A 23,210-nucleotide genomic window follows, 5' to 3' on the forward strand; every position below is an offset into this window, starting at 1 on the left:
AAGTTCCATTACCTTGTTAAGCAGTTCTTTTCTGCTCCCCATGGCTCAGTATTTAGCCTGCTCAGTGCATCCACGTGAGAGCTAACAAACCCACTGACTATTTATACACAGACACTAATTGCAATTTAAAAAGCCACAGGTGTGGAAAATTCACCTTTAATTGTCATTTTCACCTGTGTCTGTCACTTTGTGTGTCTGTAACAAGGCCAAACATTCAAGGGTATGTAAACTTTTTATCAAGGCCATTTGGGGGATTTCTGTTATCATTATGATTTAAAAAGGTGATAATAGATGGCTTCATTTGATCACTATCCTTAAATAAAATGTTCTGAGATACTGAATATGGGGTTTTCATTAGTTATCAGTTATAATCATCAAAATTAAAAGAAATAAACACTTGAAATATATCAGTCTGTGTGGAATGATACTGAAATGATTACTGGAATAAATCAACTTTTTGATGATATTCTAAATATATGACCAGCACCTGTATGTCATAATATTTCAAAATTGTGTCATTACAATGTTGTGACCATGTTATGACAGGATATGACATGTTATGTCAGCTGACATAACCTATTATGACATGGTTATTACAGAGTTATAGCCCTGTTATGACACTACACTTCAAGTAAAGTGTTACCATAATCAGTGATTAATAGCACAATATGTTTCTTATGTATTTCTACTTAATCCATACATTATGCAGTTTTTTACTCAAAAACTAGTTGTATGAGCTCTGGTCAATGAGGCCTATTGGCAATAAATAGCAAACAGAAGTTCAAAACGTGTAATGTTCACAAGACCTTATGTTGATAAAAAGATCTAACACAACATTAGGTGATAACATATATATTATTACAGATTTATAGTCAGCTATATGCTCTCATTTTGGAATGGGGATACAGAATTAATTAACAAGAAACAAACACAACAGGAGTGTTAAAGAGCTGTTGTTGGTCATAAAAAACCTTTGGAACTGCGACCCTCAGACATATCACATGTTACTGGGTTTCTACAACCCAGTAGTTTATCTCAGCCTGGGCCTGTGGTCAACCCACAAGTCAAAAAGAGAACTGGGACCTGAGCAGAAAATGGCGGTGAGAAGTCATGTTTCATTAAGTGTGTGTAACTGTGCACAATGTCTCATAGCCATTTGAAACAATAGGTTTGCCAGTGCCCATAATCTTTACATTCACCAAATGTGTGAATCTTGTAAATGCAAATAACATGCATCACTGTTTGACACGCATGGCACATATTTGATATCATCAAACTCATATGCTGTGATGTCATGTGCTTCTGAAGTTAACCTTTGCAGCTGGCAGTAGTGGGGGGGCATTTTTCATATAACAGGAAACATAACTCAGACAGGAAGCACAAATACAACAGCGTAAAAAAAACAGCTTCTTGAAGAACTTTGTAATTAACAAACATGTCCTCTACTCTGAGTCTTAGAGTTTTTACATCTAGTAGAATGCCTTCAGTATGGATGGTGCTTCTTCATTTTCATATAAGCAATGGTACGTTGTACATTTTAATCATATTTAATACCTTAATAAATCTAATGAATATACATAATGAGATTGCTGCTCTGCTCTATATCATTGAAACATTTTATTTTCAGCTGTTGCAGAGACGATCAGAGTATTTGGACGTAAAGGAGACTCCATAATCCTTGACCCTGGAAAAAATAACGTGTGGAATCAAAGGCAATCAATACCTGGATTTGACATGAGATGGAAACATTCGGATATGTATATTGTTAAATATTCCAAAGTACTGCCTAATTTCGCTGAAAGGTATAAGATATTTCCAAATGGTACACTGATGATTAGCCAAGGACATGAGACAGGCTTGGAAAATTATACAGTGGAACAATATAATGGTAATGGAGGTCTGATATCCCAGCGGAACATTGAGCTCTGTGTGCTAGGTGAGTCTTTTGTAATTATTTGATATTTTTACATTATTTTCTTGATCATCTCCAATGAAATATTTGTCAAATGTGTCATGGATGATTTAGCACAATAATTAATCTCTATAATTTATATGAATGCTGCTATGTTTTTCTTATTGGATTTGTATATTTAGCATTCATTTGTTTTTCATTGGTTCAATTTATTTGCTTGTTAAGATGTATTTTCAGGAATTTTTGCTTGATTGGATAGAGACATTGTGTAAAGATAAAAGATTTGTGGAAAGATACAATTCAGTGGTCTTGTCTGCCGGATCACCCTAGTCCACTAATTTCTTCCTTTGAACTGATTATAATTCATGTTCTCATTTGTATTGGGTGTTGACTGACTTTATGTGGTCCACATTTTTTTTGCAAAAATATTGTCCATCATTTGCATTTCAGAACCAGTCACCAAACCAAAGGTGAGATACTTTTGTTTTCATAACGGAACGATTATTCTGAACTGCTCTGTTGATAAAGGAGACCAGGTGGTGATCAACTGGATTGGGCAGGATTTCTTGTCTAATAACATCCTGAGCACAGGTCCTGTCATATTTATGGGCGACCAAATGCCTGGAAATCTGTCCTGTGTGGCAAAGAATGAAATAAGTAAAGAATGCATCAGCCCAGATGTTCATAGATGCAGAGGTACAGTAAATCCTCACAATTTCTGCTCACTACTAGTCCAGAACCACTTTCTGTAGAGCTGCCCATTATTGTTCTTGAATTGGTTGGCATCGTGTGGGTTTAGTCAAGCTTTTTGAGCCCATATTTAATTAAGGCAAAGGAGTAGAGAACAAATGTACTTTTTTGTAATGAATCTGTCAGCAATTGAACTGTTGGATTTGTTTTGGAAAAAGGTTACTATTCAACTGTAACTGCATTTGGACTCCTGGCATTTGCCCTATTGATGCTGGTGGTGACCATTCTGGATTTGAAAAAGGGGTGCAAGAAGACAAAACCAGCAGGTAAAAGTCAGATTATTTTCAATTTAGAAGTTAAATGTCTTGAAATTTAAGTATTTATTTAATGTAGAATACAGTGATGAAAGACAGGGATGTACGAGTGAAATGGCTGTACAGTAGGCCCGAGTCATACCGATGATGTGTGTGCCTGCATGGTTTAGTTGCTATGATACATTCAATTGACAGTTACATTTCCTGCCTTGCAGTAATGAAAATTATAATAATAATAATAACAATTATTTTAATCAATACATAAAACCGAACATTTTATTAATTGAACATGATAATACAACCCTGTTTCCCAAAAAGTTGGGACACTGTATACAATGGAAATAAAAACAGAATGCAAAGATGTGCAAATCATTTCAACCCTATATTCAATAGAAAATAGAGACAACATATCAAATGTTGAAACTGAATGTTTTTATTGTTCCTGGAAAATTATTCAATACCCATTAAAGCTGGGACAGGGGCAACAAAAGACTGGAAAGTTGTGTAGTACAAAATAAAAACATAGAGGAACATCTCAAACAAATTAAGTTAATTGGTAGCTTGTCAGTAACTTGATTAGGTGTTAAAAGATGTTTCTCAAGGTAAAACAGCAAAGAGTTTGGGGATCTCATAATTTACGGCACATAAAATCGTTAAAAGATTTAGAGAATCGGACGAAATCTGTTCGCAAGGGACAAGACTGAAAACCAATATTGGATAGTCGTGAGGCGACACTGGATTAAAAACAGATACGATTCTGTAGTGGAAATCACTGCATGGGCTCAGGAACACTTCTGAAAACCAAAACTTGTCTGTAAACACTCTGTGAGCACAGTTTGTTGTTGTTGTCCACAAATGCAATTTAAAACTCTACCATGCAAAGAATCCAGATATAAACAAGATCCAGAAATGTCGCCACATTCTCTGGGCCCAAGCTCATTTAAGATGGACTGAGGCAAAGTGGAAAATTGTCCTGTGGTCTGACAAATCAAAACCTCTTGGGAATCATGGACACTGCGTCCTCCAAGCTAAAAAGGAAAGGGACTATCCAGCTTTTTATCAGCGCACAATTCAAAAGCTAGCATCTGTGATGATATGGCTGTGCATTAGTGCACATGGGTGACTTGATCTGTGATGGCACCATTAATGCTGAACAATATATATAGGTTTTGGAGCAACATATGCTGCCATCCAGACAATGTCTTTCTTAGGAAAGGCCTTGCTTATTTCAGGAAGACAATGCAAAACAACAATCTGCACGAATTACAACAGCATGGCTCTATAGTAAAAGATTCCAGGAGCTAAACTGGCCTGCCTGCAGTCTAGACCTGTCACCCATTGAAAACATTTGGCGCATCTTAATACATTATAAGGTAAACCATTTGATTATTCACACAACAACTTCCTTTAGTACTCCATCACATAATCAAACCTGTTATTTTACTTGTTAAAGATCTAATAACTTAAGAAGTCTGTGATATAAAGTTTTGGAATTTGGCAGTCCATAGGCTATTTGAAATGTGTCTTGAATGTATGGGCCTGAAAATGTGTGTTTGTTTCTATAGTTATGATTAACAAATGTACATCAAGAACATATGAAGTTCACCATTTTGAATATTTGTGAAAACCTTAAAAAATTAACACCTCATAAAATGTAAGGTTGATTTACTTGAGATTTTATATGTGGGTCCATGATATACATCTAAATTAGTTATATCAAAGCTAAGCAATGCATTCCAAAATGGCAGATTAATGCAAAAAATGTATAGGACCTTGATTCCCAATTTGTGATATTTTAATAACATTACAGTGAGTGACTATGTCAAGTTTAAAATTGATATTTTAAAATATTGGGTAACTAATAGATAAATGAAAACTTACCATGCAGTGGTAGTAGGCTATGTTTTAATACTGATTGTTTTTGTTGTGAACCATTTGTCGTATTCACCCAGGGTTTCAAATGTATAGTCAAGGTGCTGTAGCTGGCGCAGAGGTAATTGTAAATGGGGACAGAAGCAAAAATATATGTTAGTGGGTAAGAAAGGTAAGTAGGTTTTGTTGTTGATTGGCTTTTAGTGGATTGGGAAGTACATGTTGGAAACCGGTTTGTCACTGCAGCTATATTTTTATAACCACACAAGAAATGGTGCATGATGATTGTGTTCCAATTTTCTTTTTAATATTTTATATAAAATCTTTAATTGAAAACCACAAATGGATTAGTCAATATTTTTGTTTGATATTAATGTTGCCAGATGGGTTAATTTCCAAGGGCAGCCTATTTTTAATGACAGTGTATGCAGTGGTTAAATTGGGATTTTGGAGATGGGAGAGCCGCATATTTTGGTAGTTGATGGAACTCAAATGTGCAGAGGGAAAAGTTAATTAACCAGTAAATTCTAATACACTAATCCATCCAAATATACTGTAAGTTGTTTATGTAGCTAGAGTTACAGCTAGATAATAATAAAAATGTGAAATATTGTTAGAGTTTAGTTAACTAGCTGGCAACTCTATTTAATCTTTGGAAAAGTCAGTCAATGTTCTTGTTTTATTGTTTACAGCTTTTTTGTCTTGACTGCGGAGTTCAAAAATCCACCCTTATCAAACCACACTCTGACCTAGTTCTCATTCTGACCACATATGCCAGAGCTGAGCTCTGGCTGGTTTCGGCCCTGTTTAACCCCTAAAGGTGTGTTTCAAAGAAATGGCTTTGGCTGGTTTATTTATTGATATTGTATTCTTGCAAAAATGTTGCTTTCCAAAATTGGAAAGTTTTGGTGGATTCGTGGGATTTAGATGTTGGTTGATCAAAGATATATGTTCCCAACTCACTTGAATTGTACATGCTGTTTTGGCCCTGTATGTGTACTATGTATTGACTGTCAATTGCCTAGCAAAACTCCCAGTCCAGTTGTATTGGTTTTATACTCATATAAAGCAAGTGCTGCGCATTGCCAGCTGTGCGACTGTCAGATATCAAAAACGTTTGCCAGCCAAAAGCCATCTGGTGCTGTCGTCTGTAGCTGCAAAAAAACTATTATTGTCCATATTGTTCTGAACCAGCATATACCAATAAAAGTCATCTTCATAACTAACCTATCCAAAACAAAAAATTTTTGTTGGTATCCTACCTTTGTTGGTAGGATATGTTGTTTCAGCAGTCAAAAGAAAAAGACAATGCTGTCACGGTTTGCTCTCCACCTGTCCAGTGCAGGTGCTCCACCTCCCTGGCCTTTTAGCTGTCATCAACCAAACAAACCCTTCCATCCTTCACCTGTACCTGTTTACCAATCATGAATAGCCGGACTCCAACAACTACCTGATACACAGTGGGGAGAACAAGTATTTGATACACTGCCGATTTTGCAGGTTTCCCTACTTATAAAGCATGCAGAGGTCTGTAATTTTTTTTATCAAAGGTGCACTTCAAATGTGAGAGAAGGAATCTAAAACAAAAATCCAGAAAATCACATTGTATGACATAAGTATTTGATCACCAACCAAACAGTAAGAATTCCGGCTCTCACAGAACTGTTAGTTTTTCTTTAAGAAGCCCTCCTGTTCTCCACTTATTACCTGTATTAACTGCACCTGTTTGAACTCGTTACCTGTATAAAAGACGCATGTCCACACACTCAATCAAACAGACTCCAACCTCTCCACAATGGCCAAGACCAGAGAGCTGTGTAAGGACATCAGGGATAACATTGTAGACCTGCACAAGGCTGGGATGGGCTACAGGACAATAGGCAAGCAGCTTTGTGAGAAGGCAACAACTGTTGGTGCAATTATTAGAAAATGGAAGAAGTTCAAGATGATGGTCAATCGCCCTCGGTCTGGGGCTCCATGCAAGATCTCACCTCGTGGGGTTTCAATGATCATGAGGAAGGTGAGGGATCAGCCCAGAACTACACGGCAGGACCTGGTCAATGAGCTGAAGAGAGCTGGGACCACAGTCTCAAAGAAAACCATTAGTAACACACTACGCCATCATGGATTAAAATCCTGCAGCGTATTGAGGGGAGGATGGATGGGGCTATGTATCTCGAGATCTTGGCCAACAACCTCCTTCCCTCAGTAAGAGAATTGAAGATGGGTCGTGGCTGGGTCTTCCAGCATGACAACGACCCGAAACACACAGCCAGGGCAACTAAGGAGGGGCTCCGTTAGAAGCATCTCAAGGTCCTGGAGTGGCCTAGCCAGTCTCCAGACCTGAACCCAATAGAAAATCTTTGGAGGAAGCTGAAAGTCCGTATTGCCCAGAGACAGCCCCGAAACTGGAAGGATCTGGAGAAGGTCTGTATGGAGGAGTGGGCCAAAATCCCTGCTGCAGTGTGTGCAAACCTGGTCAAGAACTACAGGAAACGTATGATCTCTTTAATTGCAAACAAAGGTTTCTGTACCAAATATTAAGATCTGCTTTTCATGTTGTATCAAATATTTGTCATGCAATAAAATGCTAATTAATTACTTAAAGATCATACAATGTGATTTTCTGGATTTTTTTAGATTCCGTCACACATAGTTGAAGAGTACCTATGATATAAATTACAGACTTCTACATGCTTGGTAGGAAAACCTGCAATATCGGCAGTGTATCAAATACTCTCCCCACTGTATGTCACCCACATTGTTCAATCCCTCAGATCTTATTGACTGTTGTGTAGTGCTGCAGTGCAATTTTACAATCTCAAACCCTTTATATGTCTAGTCTGTTTTGTCCATAGCCAAGTTGTGTACTGTCAAGTCTGCTCCTCCATTGTGTTCTGCCCATTGTTTTGTGTCATTAAAACCCATCCGCCTGCAACATGAAAAGCTTATCCTTCCAAATAGTGGTTGCTTGCAGAATCAGCCACACATTTAAACAATTTCAAAACACTATATAGAGCTCTGGAAAAAATGAAGAGACCAGTTCACCTTTTTATTTCCTTTCCAAAAAGGTTGAAAAGGAGAGTTTGGAGTTAGGAACAGAAGCGTTCAATTTGCAGGGGTCTCTTAATTTTAACCCTTCTGTTCCTCACTCAAAACCTTCCTTTTCGACATTTTTGGAAAGGAAATAAAAAGGTTTTGTAGAATGGTTTTGTAAGTAGTGGCCACAGACAATTTCTCTGTCCTTATCCTTCCTGACTAATTCTACTCTAGTTTTGCGTTTTGCTAGTGTCCTTGTCACTACTGATAGCATGAGCTGCAGCCCATTCAAGTTCGACAGTTAGTCCAGCTCCTCCAGGATGGCACATCCATATGTACCGTTGCAAGAAGGTTTGCTGTCTCCCAGTACAGTCTCAAGAGCATGAAGGAGATACCAAGAGACGTGCCGTTACATGAGGAGAGCTGGACAGGGCCATAGAAGGGCATCAACCCAGCAACAGGACTGGTATCTAATCCTCTGTGAGAGGAAAAACAGGAGGAGAACTGCCAGAGCCCTACAAAATGACCTCCAGCGGGCTACTGGTGTGCATGTTTACAACCAAACTGTCAGAAACAGACTCCATGAGGATGGCACAAGGGCCCGATGTCCTCTAGTGGGACCTGTGCTGACAGCCCACACCGTGCCGCGTGTTTGGCATTCACCGTGGAACACCAGAATTGCCAGGTCCCCCATTGGCACCCCATTCTTTTCACAGATGAGAGCAGGTTCACACTGAGCATAAGTGACAGACTTGAGTCTGGAGACGCCGTGGTGAACGTTATGCTGCCTGCAACATCATCCAGCGTGACAGGTTTGGCAGTGGGTCAGTGATGGTCTGGGGAGGCATATCCTTGGAGGGTCTCACAGACCTTCACATGCTAGCCAACGGAACCCTAACTGCTGTTAGGTACTGGGATGAATTCTTCAGACCCATCATCAGACCTTATGCTGGTGCAGTGGGCCCTGGTTCCTCCTACTGCAGGACAATGTCTGGGCTCATATGGCCATAGTGTGCAGGCATTTCCTGGATGACAAAGGCATTGATGTCATTGACTGGCCCTCAGGTTCCCCATACCTGAATCCAGTTGAGAACATCTGGGACATTTTGTATTGGTGCATCCGGTGCCACCAAGTAGCGACTCCTGTCCAGGAGCTCACTGATTCCTTGATTGAGGTCTGGGAGGCAATCCACCAGGACACCATCCGTCGTCTCATCAGCAGCGTGCTTCGACATTATCAGGACTGCATACAGGCACGTGGGGGCCATACACACCACTGAGTCACTTTATGAGTTGCCCTGATGAAATTGATGCATGTTGGAACAGCCTGTGATTTCAATTGTTTATTTTGAAATTGGCAACAAAACAGCTACTACAGCATATACTATCCTCTCTGTTGTACGCATAGTTGGTCAGGGGTTCATCCTACAGCAAGATAATGACCCAGAAAATACCCCAAGGCTATGTTAGAACTCCCTTAGCAGAAAAGAACAAGACTGTAGGTTTCAAATCATGGAATGGCCAGCACGGTCTCCAGAGTTAAACCCAATCAAGCTGGTTTGGGATGAACTGGCCAGAAAGGTGAAAGCAAAGCAACCTTCAACTGTAACACATTTGTGGGAATCTCTGCAACATTGTTGGGAAGAACATTTTTCCAAACAATTTCCACTGTAGAAAGAAAGTGTTCGGCTGTTATATCTGCAAAGGTCCTAAATTTAGAGATTTTCTTACAAACAAAAACTAAGCCGCAACAGTGCCCAAGCACTAGGCTTACACAAACAATACTCCACACTGGGTGTGCTAAACAACTCAACTAAAATAGGATCCCCAATTGCACTGCCTCCAATTGGGGAGAACAAAAACAACCATAGAGATTACATTGGTTTTTCCATTGGTTTTTCCAATTTATAGGAAAAACCAAAAACCTACAGACACATGGCCCTCCGTGGAATGGTTTGGAGACCCCTGATCTAAGACATTCTTGATATGCCACACCCGTGAGGTGGATGGATTATCTCGGCAACGGAGAAGTTCTCACTAACACAGATTTGTGAACAATATTTGAGAGAAATAGGCCTTTTGTGTACATCGAGAAAGTCTTAGATCTTTGAGTTCGGATCATGATAAATGGGGGCGAAAACAAAAGTGTTTATAATTTTGTTCCATGTATGTTCTGTCTTTTTGTTCTAGTTTGCCTGTTTCTATGTTCAGTTTAGTCTTGTCAGTGTAATCGGTTTCACCTGTGTCTTGTTTGCGCCCTCATTATGTCCCTGTTTAAGTTCCTCTTGCCCTTGTGTGTTTTGTGAGTCATTGTCACATGTTACGGTTGTCATGTCAAGCTTTTGGAAATAAATATAAGTTGGTTCCATGTCCTGCAACCTCCTGAGTTAGTTTCATGTCCTGCAACCTCCTCAAATTGTGACATTACCCCATTATGACAATGCAAAACTTTTTGAATTTTTTGCCACTTGAAGTGTATAACTCTGTTATAACAATGTCATAAAAAGTTATGTCAGCTGACATAACATCTCAAATTCTTTCATAACATGGTCAAGACAGTGTAATGACACATATATTTAGAAATATTATAACATGGTTATAACAAATATTATTATATATTGTGTTATTTTATGACTGGTTATTGCACTGCAAGTATGTCAAAAATGTATTAACCATTCTATGAACAGTGTTATAATGTTGCATTTCATTATAAATGCTTTATTTCAATATAATTATGCATGAAGTGATGTCAGATATTTACCTTCCCCAACTTTGTTTCTCATGACCAGGATGACAGCAATAGATTTCAGGAGCAGGACATGACACCCTCTTTGTAACCAGTGACCAACATAAGGGCATGTACAACTAGGTGATAGGCCTTTTCTGTTTTTTTATGATTATGGTTATAATGCTATCTTTCTCACTTCATGTAAAGTGACACATACTTATTTATTCAAAATAAAATGTCAGGAGTGTCATGTCTTTCTATAGTACATAAAATGTACACTCACATTAATTGCATGACTAGCATGGTCTAATTTTGTCTTAAGTTAAGATATAACGCTGCAAGTGGAGGATTCTTTGACAAAAGTCAAGTTTGAAGGACACAGTTATTATTTCCATTAAAATAAATTATTTCTAACCTTGTCTATGACAATTTCCAATAAATTGTTGCTGTATTTCCTATTAATTTCAAGTTTGCATGGAAAACAAGGACATTTATAAGTAACTCCAAACTTTAGTTTAACGTAAGTGTATGCACACATACAAACGGGGTTGTATAATGAAATGTAGCATAAAAATATTATTTAAAAGAAGACTGGTGTTACAGAATAGTTTGTTTTAACAGACTTTCATAAGTGTCATAACAAGTCATAAAATAAAGTAATATATGTCATAATATTTTAAAATATGTGTCATTAATGTCGTGACCATGTTATAACAGGATATGACATGTAATGTCAGCCGACATAACATGTTATGACTTGGTTATGACAGGGTTATGACCATGTTATGACACTACACTTCAAGTAAAGTGTTACTGCAAATTTATATTAAAAAAAACACTTGAAATATCACATTTACATAAGTATTCAGAACCTTTCAATGAGCACATTGTTAAAGCACATATGGCTACTGAAAGAACCCGGAACCTTTAGTCCCAGGAACTAATTTTCAAGGAAAGAAAAGGTTTCATCAGCCCATTGTTGTGTGCGTTTCCACCAGGGTCTAAAGACCTGTGAAGATTAGACCAATTAGTCCACTGACGTGTGTTCTTACGACATACAAAGCGACGGACAGGCATCTTTATTATTTATGTGACACTGCAACAGCACAGTAACCATGGAGAAGATTTTGTGCTGATGTTGATCATGATTTAGCATAGCATAGCATCATCTTCCGCTTATCCGGGGCCGGGTCGCGGGGGCAGCAGTCTAAGCAGAGATGCCCAGACTTCCCTCTCCCCAGACACTTCCTCCAGCTCTTCCGGGGGGACACCGAGGCGTTCCCAGGCCAGCCGGGAGACATAGTCCCTCCAGCGTGTCCTAGGTCTTCCCCGGGGTCTCTTCCCGGTGGGACGGGACCGGAACACCTTCCCAGGAAGGCGTTCCGGAGGCATCCGAAACAGATCCCCAAGCCACCTCAGCTGACCCCTCTCGATGTGGAGGAGCAGCGGCTCTACTCTGAGCTCCTCCCGGGTGACCGAGCTTCTCACCCTATCTCTAAGGGATCGCCCAGCCACCCTGCGGAGAAAGCTCATTTCGGCCGCCTGTATCCGGGATCTTGTCCTTTCGGTCATGACCCAAAGCTCATGACCATAGGTGAGAGTAGGAACGTAGATTGACCGGTAAATCGAGAGCTTCGCCTTGCGGCTCAGCTCTTTCTTCACCACGACAGACCGATACATCGACCGCATTACTGCAGAAGCTGCACCGATCCGTCTGTCAATCTCCCGTTCCATCCTTCCATCACTCGTGAACAGGACCCCTAGATACTTAAACTCCTCCACTTGAGGCAGGCACTCTCCACCAACCTGAAGTGGGCAAGCCACCCTTTTCCGACTGAGGACCATGGCCTCAGATTCTGAGGTACTGATTTTCATCCCCACCGCTTCACACTCGGCTGCAAACCGTCCAAGTGCATGCTGAAGGTCCTGGCTTGAAGGGGCCAACACGACAACATCATCCGCAAAGAGCAGAGACGAAATCGTGATCATGATTTACATGTTTGCAAATGTGGTCATTCAGTCAACAGTGGAAAGAGACAAGCAGAAGTAGCTAAGCGGATAAAAAATAGCAGAAATGCAAGTAAACAGATTTTACGAGCTATTGTTGAGATAGACCATGAGATGACTGAGACGGATTCACGCCATCTCACAAAAAAAAAAAATTCTTTAGCTGTTGTGATTTTATAAATATTTTAGCATTAAGAGAATCAATGTTTAGGAGTTATTCTGTTTTCAGATTTACACAAACAGCCACTATACACACATTTGATTCCATATTTATTTATCTGCAAAAATGTAAGTGCAAAATACAAATGTGCAAAACACAGGTATAAATAAAATAACAAACAACTTGTTTAAATTTTTTGAGCTTCCCCTGGCACTGTTTCCTGGTGTGAATAATGTTCAGTTCACTTGACTTGCAGGATATTTTGACGTACACCTCATCATTACAGACTGACGTTTCCAAGTCCAACTGGATTTGGTCCTCAGCATAAACACTCAATAAGGCCTAAACGTCGTTGTTGGTGGTGTTTATGTGAATGGATAAGACATGCTGGTTCTCATCGCTTTGAAGTTTATCATTTCAAACCTCTTTAGGTTACGGTCTGAATAAAAGACAGTGTCTGCTACACACAAGAAAGGGGAGCACAATAAGCTCTCTGGTCACTTATTTCCCAAACAGCTTTTGTGTCACTAAATCTCTAAATACAACACAAACAATGGGATTTGGAGACCAATCATATGCTGAAAGTAGTGCATAGTTAAAATTAATTTAGGAGCTCCAAGGAAATGTTGAAGGAGAATTTAACAACTCGCATCAAATCTAGAAATGCTTCAGAAGGCAATATCTGGGTAATCACAGGTGGCAGAGTTGGTAGCTTTTTAAATTTCACGTTAGCGTAAAATGAATTTATTTTTACACAAACAATGAACTGTAGGAGAAAGGAGCCCGAAGGCACCCATTGTGTATGATTGATATTGGCTGCTCGAATTATTTAAATGCATGCATGTTCAGCCTAAGGAAAAAAGCCTATGGATTGACTATTAAAAACAAAAACACACTTAAAACAACTTCTTAACAACATTAGTTGGATGATTGACAAGCAGCAGATTATGTGCCCCAGAATATATGTAAGTATATAGCTAGGACAATAATTCCCAAGGTAGCAACTTTTATGGTTGCCACAAAATAATGTATATATTAAATGTCTCCTGATTTTTATTAAAAACTGCAACGAAAACCTTTGTACGGTTGCTAAATGCAATTAACCTGTGGGCTGCGTCTCCTCACGTTTGCCTCTGCCCCAATCTGAAATGTTCAGCACTGCAAGCCCCAACCCCCACTTTAAGTTCTGGTACTTTGGGAAAGTACTCCAGCAGGGACCTGTTGGGGTGTAAAATAAAGTCTCTGGAACTTAATTTAGACCCTGGTCACTGTGGTGGAAACACAGTGAGATCCAGAAAAGGTTCCTAGTTCCTGGGTCAAGTTCCTGCTGTGGAAACATGGCTAATGTAGCCCTAAGTCTTCATGGATATGACACTAAAAGCTTGACACACCTGATTTTGGGGTGTGTTTCTTCTTTTCCCATTCTCTGCAGATCCTCTGAAGCTCTGTCTTGTTGAATGGGAATGTTGTTGGATAAGCCGTTTTCATGTCTCACCAGTGATGTTAGGTTGTGTTCATGTCCGAGCAAGGACATTCACATATTGTCCCGATGCCACTACAGTGTTGTCTTGTTTGTGTGTTTAGGGTAGTTGTCTTGTTTGTGTGTTATGGGTAGTTGTCTTGTTTGTGTGTTATGGGTAGTTGTCTTGTTTGTGTGTTTAGGGTAGTTGTCTTGTTTGTGTGTTTAGGGTAGTTGTCTTGTTTGTGTGTTCAGGATAGTTGTCTTGTTTGTGTGTTTAGGGTAGTTGTCTTGTTTGTGTGTTCAGGGTAGTTGTCTTGTTTGTGTGTTTAGGGTAGTTGTCTTGTTGGAAGGTTCACCTTTTCCTTAGTCTGAGGTCCTGAGCTCTCTGGACCAGGTTTTCATCAAGGACTTTTCTTTACATTGCTTTTTTCATCTTTCCTTCAATCCTGACTAGTCTTCCAATCCTCGCCGCTGAAGGACATCCCCACAGCTTTATGCTGTAACCATCATGCTTCACTGTAATGATGGTGTTGGCCAGGTGAAGAGCGGTGCCTGGTTTCCTTCTGACATGACAAATGGCATTCAGGCCAACAAGTTCAATCTTGGTTCAATCAGATTTGATCCAGGTTGTTCATATTGGTAAAATTATGCTTGTGCACCACAATTTCCCAATAATGTCTCAGAATCTCAATTGGATTGAGATCAATATTTTTTTTCAGGTTTAATGCCACCATCACACTTCACTGCAGGGAGGTTTTTTCTTGAAGGCATGGTCACTTTTAGGTTTGCCCCAGACATGTTTTATGGCCGAGAAGGCTTATCTGGACCTCATCTGACCATATAACCTTTTACCACATTGCAGCTGTATTCCCCACATAATTCCAGAGCTTTGATTTTGCTGACCTGTGCATAGTTACTCCACCCAGCTACCGAAAGCACATTCAAAATAATCGTTACCTTCTCTCAATAGTTGATATCTCGTTTGAGTGCTGCGTTTTGAAGGACAGACTTTTCTTGTCTTTGCCTGGGTGGTGTGATGCAGCTTGACGCACCTGTGTGCACTTGGATATTCAAACAATTGGAAATAGTTTATTACCCTTTTCTTAATCTATGCATATGTATCTTTATTGCTTTACCTCTAACTTCTGTTAGGATGCTCTTTGTTCTTAATATACTTTATCATTTGCAGAAAGTCAACAGTGTTTTTTCATCCAGAAAATGTGACAGCAACTTGAATGGTTCAGAAGTGGAGGCCAATGGCAATGTAACTTTCCTCAGGACAATTTCTTTCAAACTTGGTAACTGTGCACTTATACAAGGAATACTTATACAGACAACATATTCAGATATTTTCTAACATAAAACCCTTATTATGTCAAACCCTTATTAAGCAACAACTCCACTCCAATTGTCCTCTAGAAAGCCATTCCTACATACATTTGTGCTCCTATATGTGCATACCCTGCAAAACATGTGACATTTTGGCATTGATTTTGAAAATATGACTGATCCTTTTATTTAAGGATAGTGATCATATGAAGCCATTTATTATCACATTGTTGTTTGGCTTCTTTTTAATGAAAACATAAATCACCCAAATGGCCCTGATCAATTTACACATCCTTGAATGTTTGGCCTTGTTACAGACACACAAGGTGACAGACACAGGTTAAAATGCCAATAAAATTTCCCACACCTGTGGTTTTTTAAATAGCAGTTAGTGTCTGTGTATAAATAGTCAATCAGTTTGTTAGCTCTCACATAGATGCACTGAGGGTAGATAATGAGCCGTGGGGAGCAGAAAATTACTGTCAAAAGACCTGCATAACAAGGTAATGGAACTTTCTAAAGATGGAAAAGGATATATAAAAAGATATCCAAAGACTTGCAAATGCCAGTCAGTACTCTTCAATCACTTATTAAAAAGTGGAAAATCTGGCAATCACTTGATACCAAGCTAAGGTCAGGTGGACCAAAACTGCCAGAAATATTGTTTGGGATACGAAGAAAAACCCACAAGTAACCTCAGGAGAAATACAGGCTGTGTGGTTGATACTCACAAAAATGAGCTGCATGGTTGAGTTACCAGAAAGAAGCCTTTACTGCACCAATGCCACAAATAAGCCTGGTTACAATATGCCCGACAACACCTTGACAAGCCTCACAACTTCTGGCTTACCATAATTTGGAGTGACGAGACCAAAATAGAGCTTTATCATCACAACCATAAGCGCTATGGAGAGGAATCAACAAGGCCTACAGTGAACAGAATACCATCCCCACTGTGAAGCATGGTGGTGGCGGATGTTTTGGGGTGTGTGAGCTCTAAAGGCATGGGGAATCTTGTGAAAATTGATGGCAAGATGAATGCAGCACGTTATTAGGAAATACTGGCAGACAATTTGCATTTTTCTGCACGAATGCTGTGCAGGGGACACTCTTGGACTTTCCAGCACGACAATGACCCTAAGCACAAGGCCAAGTTGACCCTCCAGTGGTTACAGCGGAAAAAGGTGAAGGTTCTGGAGTGGCCATCACAGACCTTAATATCATCGAGCCAGACGTTACCCGCCACAGCCGAATTCCACCCATATTTGGCGGGTGGGCAGGTGCCAATGTCAAGCCCTGTGTGGGGGGCTGCATTATAAAAAGCACAATTATTATTTTCAGGTGTGGAGGAGAACAACTATGCGGAGATGCACGGGGATTTACTCAATCAGCGATACGAGGAGCCCACAGCCAACCCAGACCAAAAGATCTCCCACTACAGTAACTAACACCAGAGAATTACACTCAAACATCTTAGTGATGGGAATATCATATTTTTTCTGCATTTCACTGATAGTAACAGGCCGACACATATTTCCAGGTTGCAAGCAAACCACACTATTCAGGCATCATAGGGATTTCAGATTTTCAGATATCAGATGTAGCCATTGTTTCACAATCTTAAAAAGACTAGATAGCTAGTGAGCTCCCAATAATCTATAAATACTACAGTAACATAAAAGGTGAGTCTTTAGATGCTCTACAGATTATCTACTGGCTATCAGCAAATATTTTAACTAACTATCTAATAACTGTTACCATAACCTTAAACTTAATCCTAACCCTAAATTTTACACTTACCCTATACCTTCTCCTAAACCCAATCCTAATCTTAGCAAGCAATTGCACTGCTAAAATTACATTGATTCTTTTCAGGTGTGGAGGAGGACCACTATGTTGAGATGAAAGGAGATTTATTCATTCAGCAACAGGAGGAAGCCACAGCCGACCCAGACCAAGGCATCTCCCAAAACGGTAACACACACAGCAAAAAATCTATCTCAAAATACTTGTTGCTTTGGGGCAATCCATTCCGTGTAAATGTTTAGGGTTTTAGTCTGGTTGTCAGTATAAGCACTTTCAACAACTGCTAATATAAAAAGGGATTTGCAAAAAGTGTTCAATTCCCTGATTAAATGACACTATACATTGCGAACTTCCTCAAGTGATGCAAATAGGAATGTTTTCTCTATTTCACTAGTAGAAACTGGACAGCCATATTTCCAGGATGTAAGCAAACCTCTATATTCGGATTCATAGCGATTTCATTGCAATTTTCAGAGATCAGAAGTGCCATTGTTTCACAATTTTAAAAAGACTGCCTAGCTAGTGAGCCCTCTAGAATCTGTAAAAACTATGGCAACAATTTTGGCCACCTTGAAAGGTGAGAACACGATGTGCAAAATATCTAAAATACTGCTGTGGTTCATAAATATAAATATGAACACTCACATAAATAGATGGGTGACAAATTAAAGACAAAAACAACATGATGTGTCTCATTAAGGTGTTGGGCCCCCAAGAGCTGCCAAAATAGTTTCAACATGCATTGGCATAAATCCCACAAGTCTCCAGAACTTTACTGGAGGGATGGAACACCATTCTTCCTAAAGATATTGCCTCATTTGGTGTTTTGATGATGGTGGTGGAGAGCTCTGTCTAACACTTAGAGCCTTTCTTCTTGCCACCTTGATCCGAAATCTAGGTCAACTAGGTCTGCCTAGATTTTCCATACATGCCACAAAGCATGACAGGTTGTTAATTGCTTAACAGTTTTAGATGAGATTCAACTTTATTGTCATTGAACAGTATAAGCACATTACAACAAAATGCAGTTAGCATCTAACCAGGAGTGCAAATAGAAGAGGGCAGAAATGTACAAGTATTAAGTATAATGAATTATACAAGTGGGATGTATAGATGTGCAACAAAGGCAAATGCAAGTACAAATGACAATTCTAAATATGCAACGAAGGCAAATAGAAGGTAGCATGTGCAACTGAAATGCAGGGATATCAGCAATGAGGTCCCCGAGGAAGACATGTATATGTAACAACTTAAAACATCCTTATCAGACTTTGTAAAGCAGTGTCAGAGTCCAGTAGTACAAGGAGAGTAGTGCAAAAAGATCCCTGAGAGGCAGTACTAGCGGTGGGTGGGTGAGGTTAGTGAAGGGTCACAGAGTTCAGCAGGGTTACAGTAGATGGAAAGAAACTGCTGGTGTGAGAACGAAGAGACCTGTACCGTCTGCCTGATGGTTGGAGGGCAAATATGGAGTTAGATGTGTCTCAATATTCGTAAATATATCTAGAAAATCTGTGCGTATAGTTATCACAACTCACAAATAAAAATAGGATTTGTTAATGTGAAAACATGTTTTGTAAATAAAAACATTATCTGTAAATATGTAAACATGTTTCACAAATATAAATACAATTTGTGAATACGGAAAAACCTATTTCACATATAAAACACAAATCTGTAAAACATTTACAACTGCTGCTTAACATTTATAAGTGTTGACTAACATTTACAAATCTTAAGTTTATTTACGGGTCTGAATTTTATATTTACAAATTTTTGAGACACATTTTCCGTATGGATTAGAGGGTCTAACAATTAGTGCATTCATCTTAAGGCATTTAGGTGTGATAATATCATATCCCATTCATAATCATTTTCAATAGTTTAAATGTACAGTAATCAGTGGAACCTTCTTAATTATAAATATGTATTTTGTAATATGATTGTATTTTCTGACAACAGCATTCCCCAAACCTGAAGCCCCTTCAAATCGAAGAAAGCTGGAGTTGGATGATAATAATATTTATTGCTAAAGACCATGGCATCAATGTGTGTTCGTGGCATAATGTTTGAAACATGGTTAAAGCATCTTACCTGTAACTGAAAGGTGGCTAGAATGAATCTCAGAGCCATCCATGTGAAAAAAGTTGTTATTCTGTCCTTGAGCAAAGCAATTAACCCTGTTCATTTCATCATTTAGAAAATGTATGTTGATGTATTTCTAAGATGATCTTATGAACTAATAGTATTGTCTACTTTTTTGTTTATATTTGATTGCTGGTAGAGACTAGACTCTACAGAGTCTAGTCTCCATACCAGACTGCACCACTAGGGGGAGGCATAACAATGTGTTGAAGACAGGTTTCTGTGACTGGGGGGAAAGAAACATCACATGATTGCTGTAATTGGAATACAGCAGGGACAACTACAAATTATTCAATTTCCAACTGTTTTGGTAATATTTCTTAAATGTATGGGTTTATTTGTTCAAAACAACAAGGTAAGATTTGCTGTAATAAACTACATGTAATTCAACCGACCTTTGCCAATTTTGTCATTTATTCCATTGGTGTTGGTAATCTTACAGGAAACAATTCATACTGTATTGTAAATACAAGTCATTTTTCCAATTTAAATTACTATTTGGATAATACATTACAAAGAAATATGAGAGCGATTCATCACAAGCAAATGCATTTTAATTCTGAACCTTTGTAAATAGGTAACGGAAAGTACATTTGATAATTTTTTTATGTTTTTAAGTACATATTTAGATTCTAAAAACCAATTACCAATGGTTGTAAACATTTTTGTACAGTACATAGAATTTTGTATAAAATTACTATATCAATAAATAGTGGCTTTACTAACAGTTACAAAAATTATAAAATACAGGTTTGGATTTCAAAAGTCCTTTTCATGTGTTAGCATTTTAAAAATTATTAAATAATTGCATATAGACTATTAAATTGTATAAAATATTTTCCAAAGAGTAGCTTAATATTTTTCAAATAGATTATTTGTTATCTAAAGACAAATATAAAAACAACTAATATAAAAAACAATGTCATCCAAAACAATGAATGATCAAATTAATATTTGGAACATTACTGTTTGGGTCTGTTTTGTAACATACCATAAATGCTGTTGTTCAGAAAAGGAAATTGACATGGACTCTTTGACTTCCTCTTACAGTCACCTGACTACCTATATGAAACACCATTGCACGCACAAGATATGGTTGCATCTGTCCAGTAACCACACACATTTCCAGTACAAGATCACCCAGTGCATCAACATTCTTAGAATGATGCAAATGCTGCAGAAAGAAAATAATTAGATGAGATGATCAGTGTATTGAAAAACTCATAAAGCTAGAATTCTAAGTTGCTGTTAGAATCTTTAATTGCTACATACATATTTGGAATAAATAATACATTTACATTCATTCCTTAAACATTTTCATTGCCTCCAGAGCTAGATCAACCACCATACCCCTACAAAATATACATTTGTTTTATTCCAAAACAAAGTGAATGTAAACATGCACTGTATAGCCTGAAAACATGGTAAAACTATTATTATGAAATGATGGATGTTCTGTCGTTGGTTCTGTCTATAAATAAGATGTTCCTTTTCTCTTGGCTCATCACTCAGATTTGACCAAAAGAGAGGAGGGATCTCCGCTTTATTATAATTTCAACTAAGGACTCTAGCTTTATTTACTCAAATGTTGTACTGCATTTAACGAAGCTATCTAAGCACAGTATTTCCAGACAGTTACCACACATGCATAAAATAAAGAGATAAACAAAAATGCAAAATACAACAACCTCTGCCTAACAGCAATCCAGATTCGAAGAATCCAAGGGAGGTCAGAGGTGAAAGGTATAGAATCACATGCAAATCGTGTCAAGGTAAGACCATGCAATTGGCCCTGCCCAGAGGCAATAAAAGGCCCAGTCTTTACAACCCCCCATGATCAAACTTTCCATAAACTACGGCTTTATGGCCTGGCTTTAGTTAATGATTCAACTGACAGGTGACAAAGATCCACAGAATGTACATGGCAAAAAATGTCTGCCCCTTTTATTTCATTTATTTGACCTTCATTCCTTTTTCTCATGGGAATCATGAGAGGAGAGAATAAGGTATACCTTAAGATTTCCTTTCCTCCATATTCTGCTCACAAGTAACATCTCAACCTTCTGCTAAAATCTATACTCATCATGACTCTTCATCACAAATGGAAATTTTAGCCCCATAAACACAAAGCACATCACACATCAGACCTCAATAAATGTAAAATGGATGGTGTATACACTGTAACATTTCAAACAGGTAAATAAAGCACACATTTCTTGTTTTTCCCTGGAACTTCTCTTACGAACAGTAATTACCATATATGCTTTGCCATAAAATTATGTTTCACATATAATCCCAATAATTTGTTCTCATTGGGAATAAATTATACCAAGTTAAATTCATTCAACAAAAGGGGGTGAGTTTCTGTATATCTACTCATTTACTTGTGATGATCTACAAAGAACAATAATGACATGAATTACAGCAGAATGCAAGTGTCTTTTTATATCTTAAGTCTGGAACTGATGTGATTGGCCCTGATGCAGCCTGACACTGCTTAACTCATACCCATGCATATTAAGCAAGCTGACACTAAACTAATGTATCATCTCTGTAAAACAATAAATCAGCCATAAATCCATAAACAACTACATAAATCCCCCCAAGGGAGACAATTATATATATTCAGGCTAATTTGTCAACTAACTTGTACTGGGTCTCTTAAAAGGCACATTTTCTGTTTATTTTCTTGAGCCCACTATTTTGAATTTTAGATCATATGTTTCATATGACAGTGCATAATGTCCCCTTTCATTTGAGGATAGTGTCTCACTTGTCTGTTTTACTGTTTAGAAATGAAAGTTCTTCATGAATCCAGTCACCCCATTAAAATAGTTGCACACATGACTTGCTGAATGCCTTCTGTATGTTTTGGCTGTGCTTCCAGATTGACATTTGATTAATAGATACATTGGTTCTTTAAACGTTTCCATTACTTAGTTAGGTCAAAATGTTTTCATAAAACCTTCCCAGCGACCTTCAGTACTGAGGGCATACATTTCCATAATTTTTTGTACTATATAACTAAGTCAGCTGTGAACAAATGCTCATTTTCAATGAGGAACATTCAATATAATACATAGTGTTATCATATTAACTTAAATTGAATGAGAATGTTTAGGGAATATTTAGAATGTTAGGAACATATTTTAAAACATTTCTGAAACAACATACAACCAACCAACATGTTGTTATCACAACGAATAAAAGGTTAATTCAAATGTTATATTAAAATGGCCATTGAATAGAACAATCCTTTGTGATATATTGTCCTCATATATCCAATTGTATACTGTAATATTTTATACTGAGATGTGGTCTCTCAATATCTCATTGTATACTGAATTATTTTTATACTGGGATGTGGTCTCTTAATATCCCATTGTATACTGTAATATTTTATACTGGGATGTGGTCTCTCAATATCCCATTGTATACTGTAATATTTTATACTGGGATGTGGTCTCTCAATATCCCATTGTATACTGTAATATTTTTATACTGGGATGTGGTCTCTCAAGATATTTAATTTTTTTAATACAATTTAGAAAAATTTGAATGAAATACAAATAAAAAATTATCCTGAGCATCATTATTTCCACAATATATCAACATTGTATAAAAACACTGATGACTAACTTCTACCTAGTAGAATAAATGGAAAATACTTTCCCAAGTGACATAATATTAACATCAGGTTGTAATGTTAATCACAATCATCAACCACACATAAGATTTGTCTCGCTGTA

The 23,210-nt window shown here is 38.1% G+C and overlaps 1 protein-coding gene across 2 annotated transcripts; it reads left to right on the plus strand.

Annotated features, from left to right (window-relative positions):
- Positions 1-1,402: 1,402 nt before the first annotated feature.
- Positions 1,403-19,848, plus strand: LOC105030017. Of its 2 annotated transcripts, XM_010903647.3 has the most exons (7): positions 1,403-1,523; positions 1,628-1,936; positions 2,363-2,608; positions 2,821-2,928; positions 16,855-16,953; positions 17,389-17,487; positions 19,279-19,848. In XM_010903647.3, the coding sequence occupies exons 1-7, from the start codon at positions 1,436-1,438 to the stop codon at positions 19,347-19,349; spliced, it is 1,020 nt and encodes a 339-aa protein (XP_010901949.3). In that variant the 5' UTR covers positions 1,403-1,435; the 3' UTR covers positions 19,350-19,848. The 2 variants fall into 2 exon arrangements, with proteins under 2 accessions (XP_010901949.3, XP_010901950.3); XM_010903648.3 differs by lacking the exon at positions 16,855-16,953.
- The last annotated feature ends 3,362 nt before the right edge of the window (positions 19,849-23,210 follow it).

This window comes from Esox lucius, chromosome 7 (genome assembly GCF_011004845.1).
Source record: "Esox lucius isolate fEsoLuc1 chromosome 7, fEsoLuc1.pri, whole genome shotgun sequence".
Classification (NCBI taxonomy): Eukaryota; Metazoa; Chordata; class Actinopteri; order Esociformes; family Esocidae; genus Esox; species Esox lucius.

Excerpts from the sequence above, each read along its gene's own strand:
- LOC105030017 (XM_010903647.3), top strand. The coding sequence starts at position 1,436 with ATGTCCTCTACTCTGAGTCTTAGAGTTTTTACATCTAGTAGAATGCCT. Across the intron at positions 1,524-1,627 it reads TCATTTTCATATAAGCAATG|CTGTTGCAGAGACGATCAGA; the intron begins GTACGTTGTACA and ends TTTTATTTTCAG. Across the intron at positions 2,609-2,820 it reads AGATGTTCATAGATGCAGAG|GTTACTATTCAACTGTAACT; the intron begins GTACAGTAAATC and ends TTTTGGAAAAAG.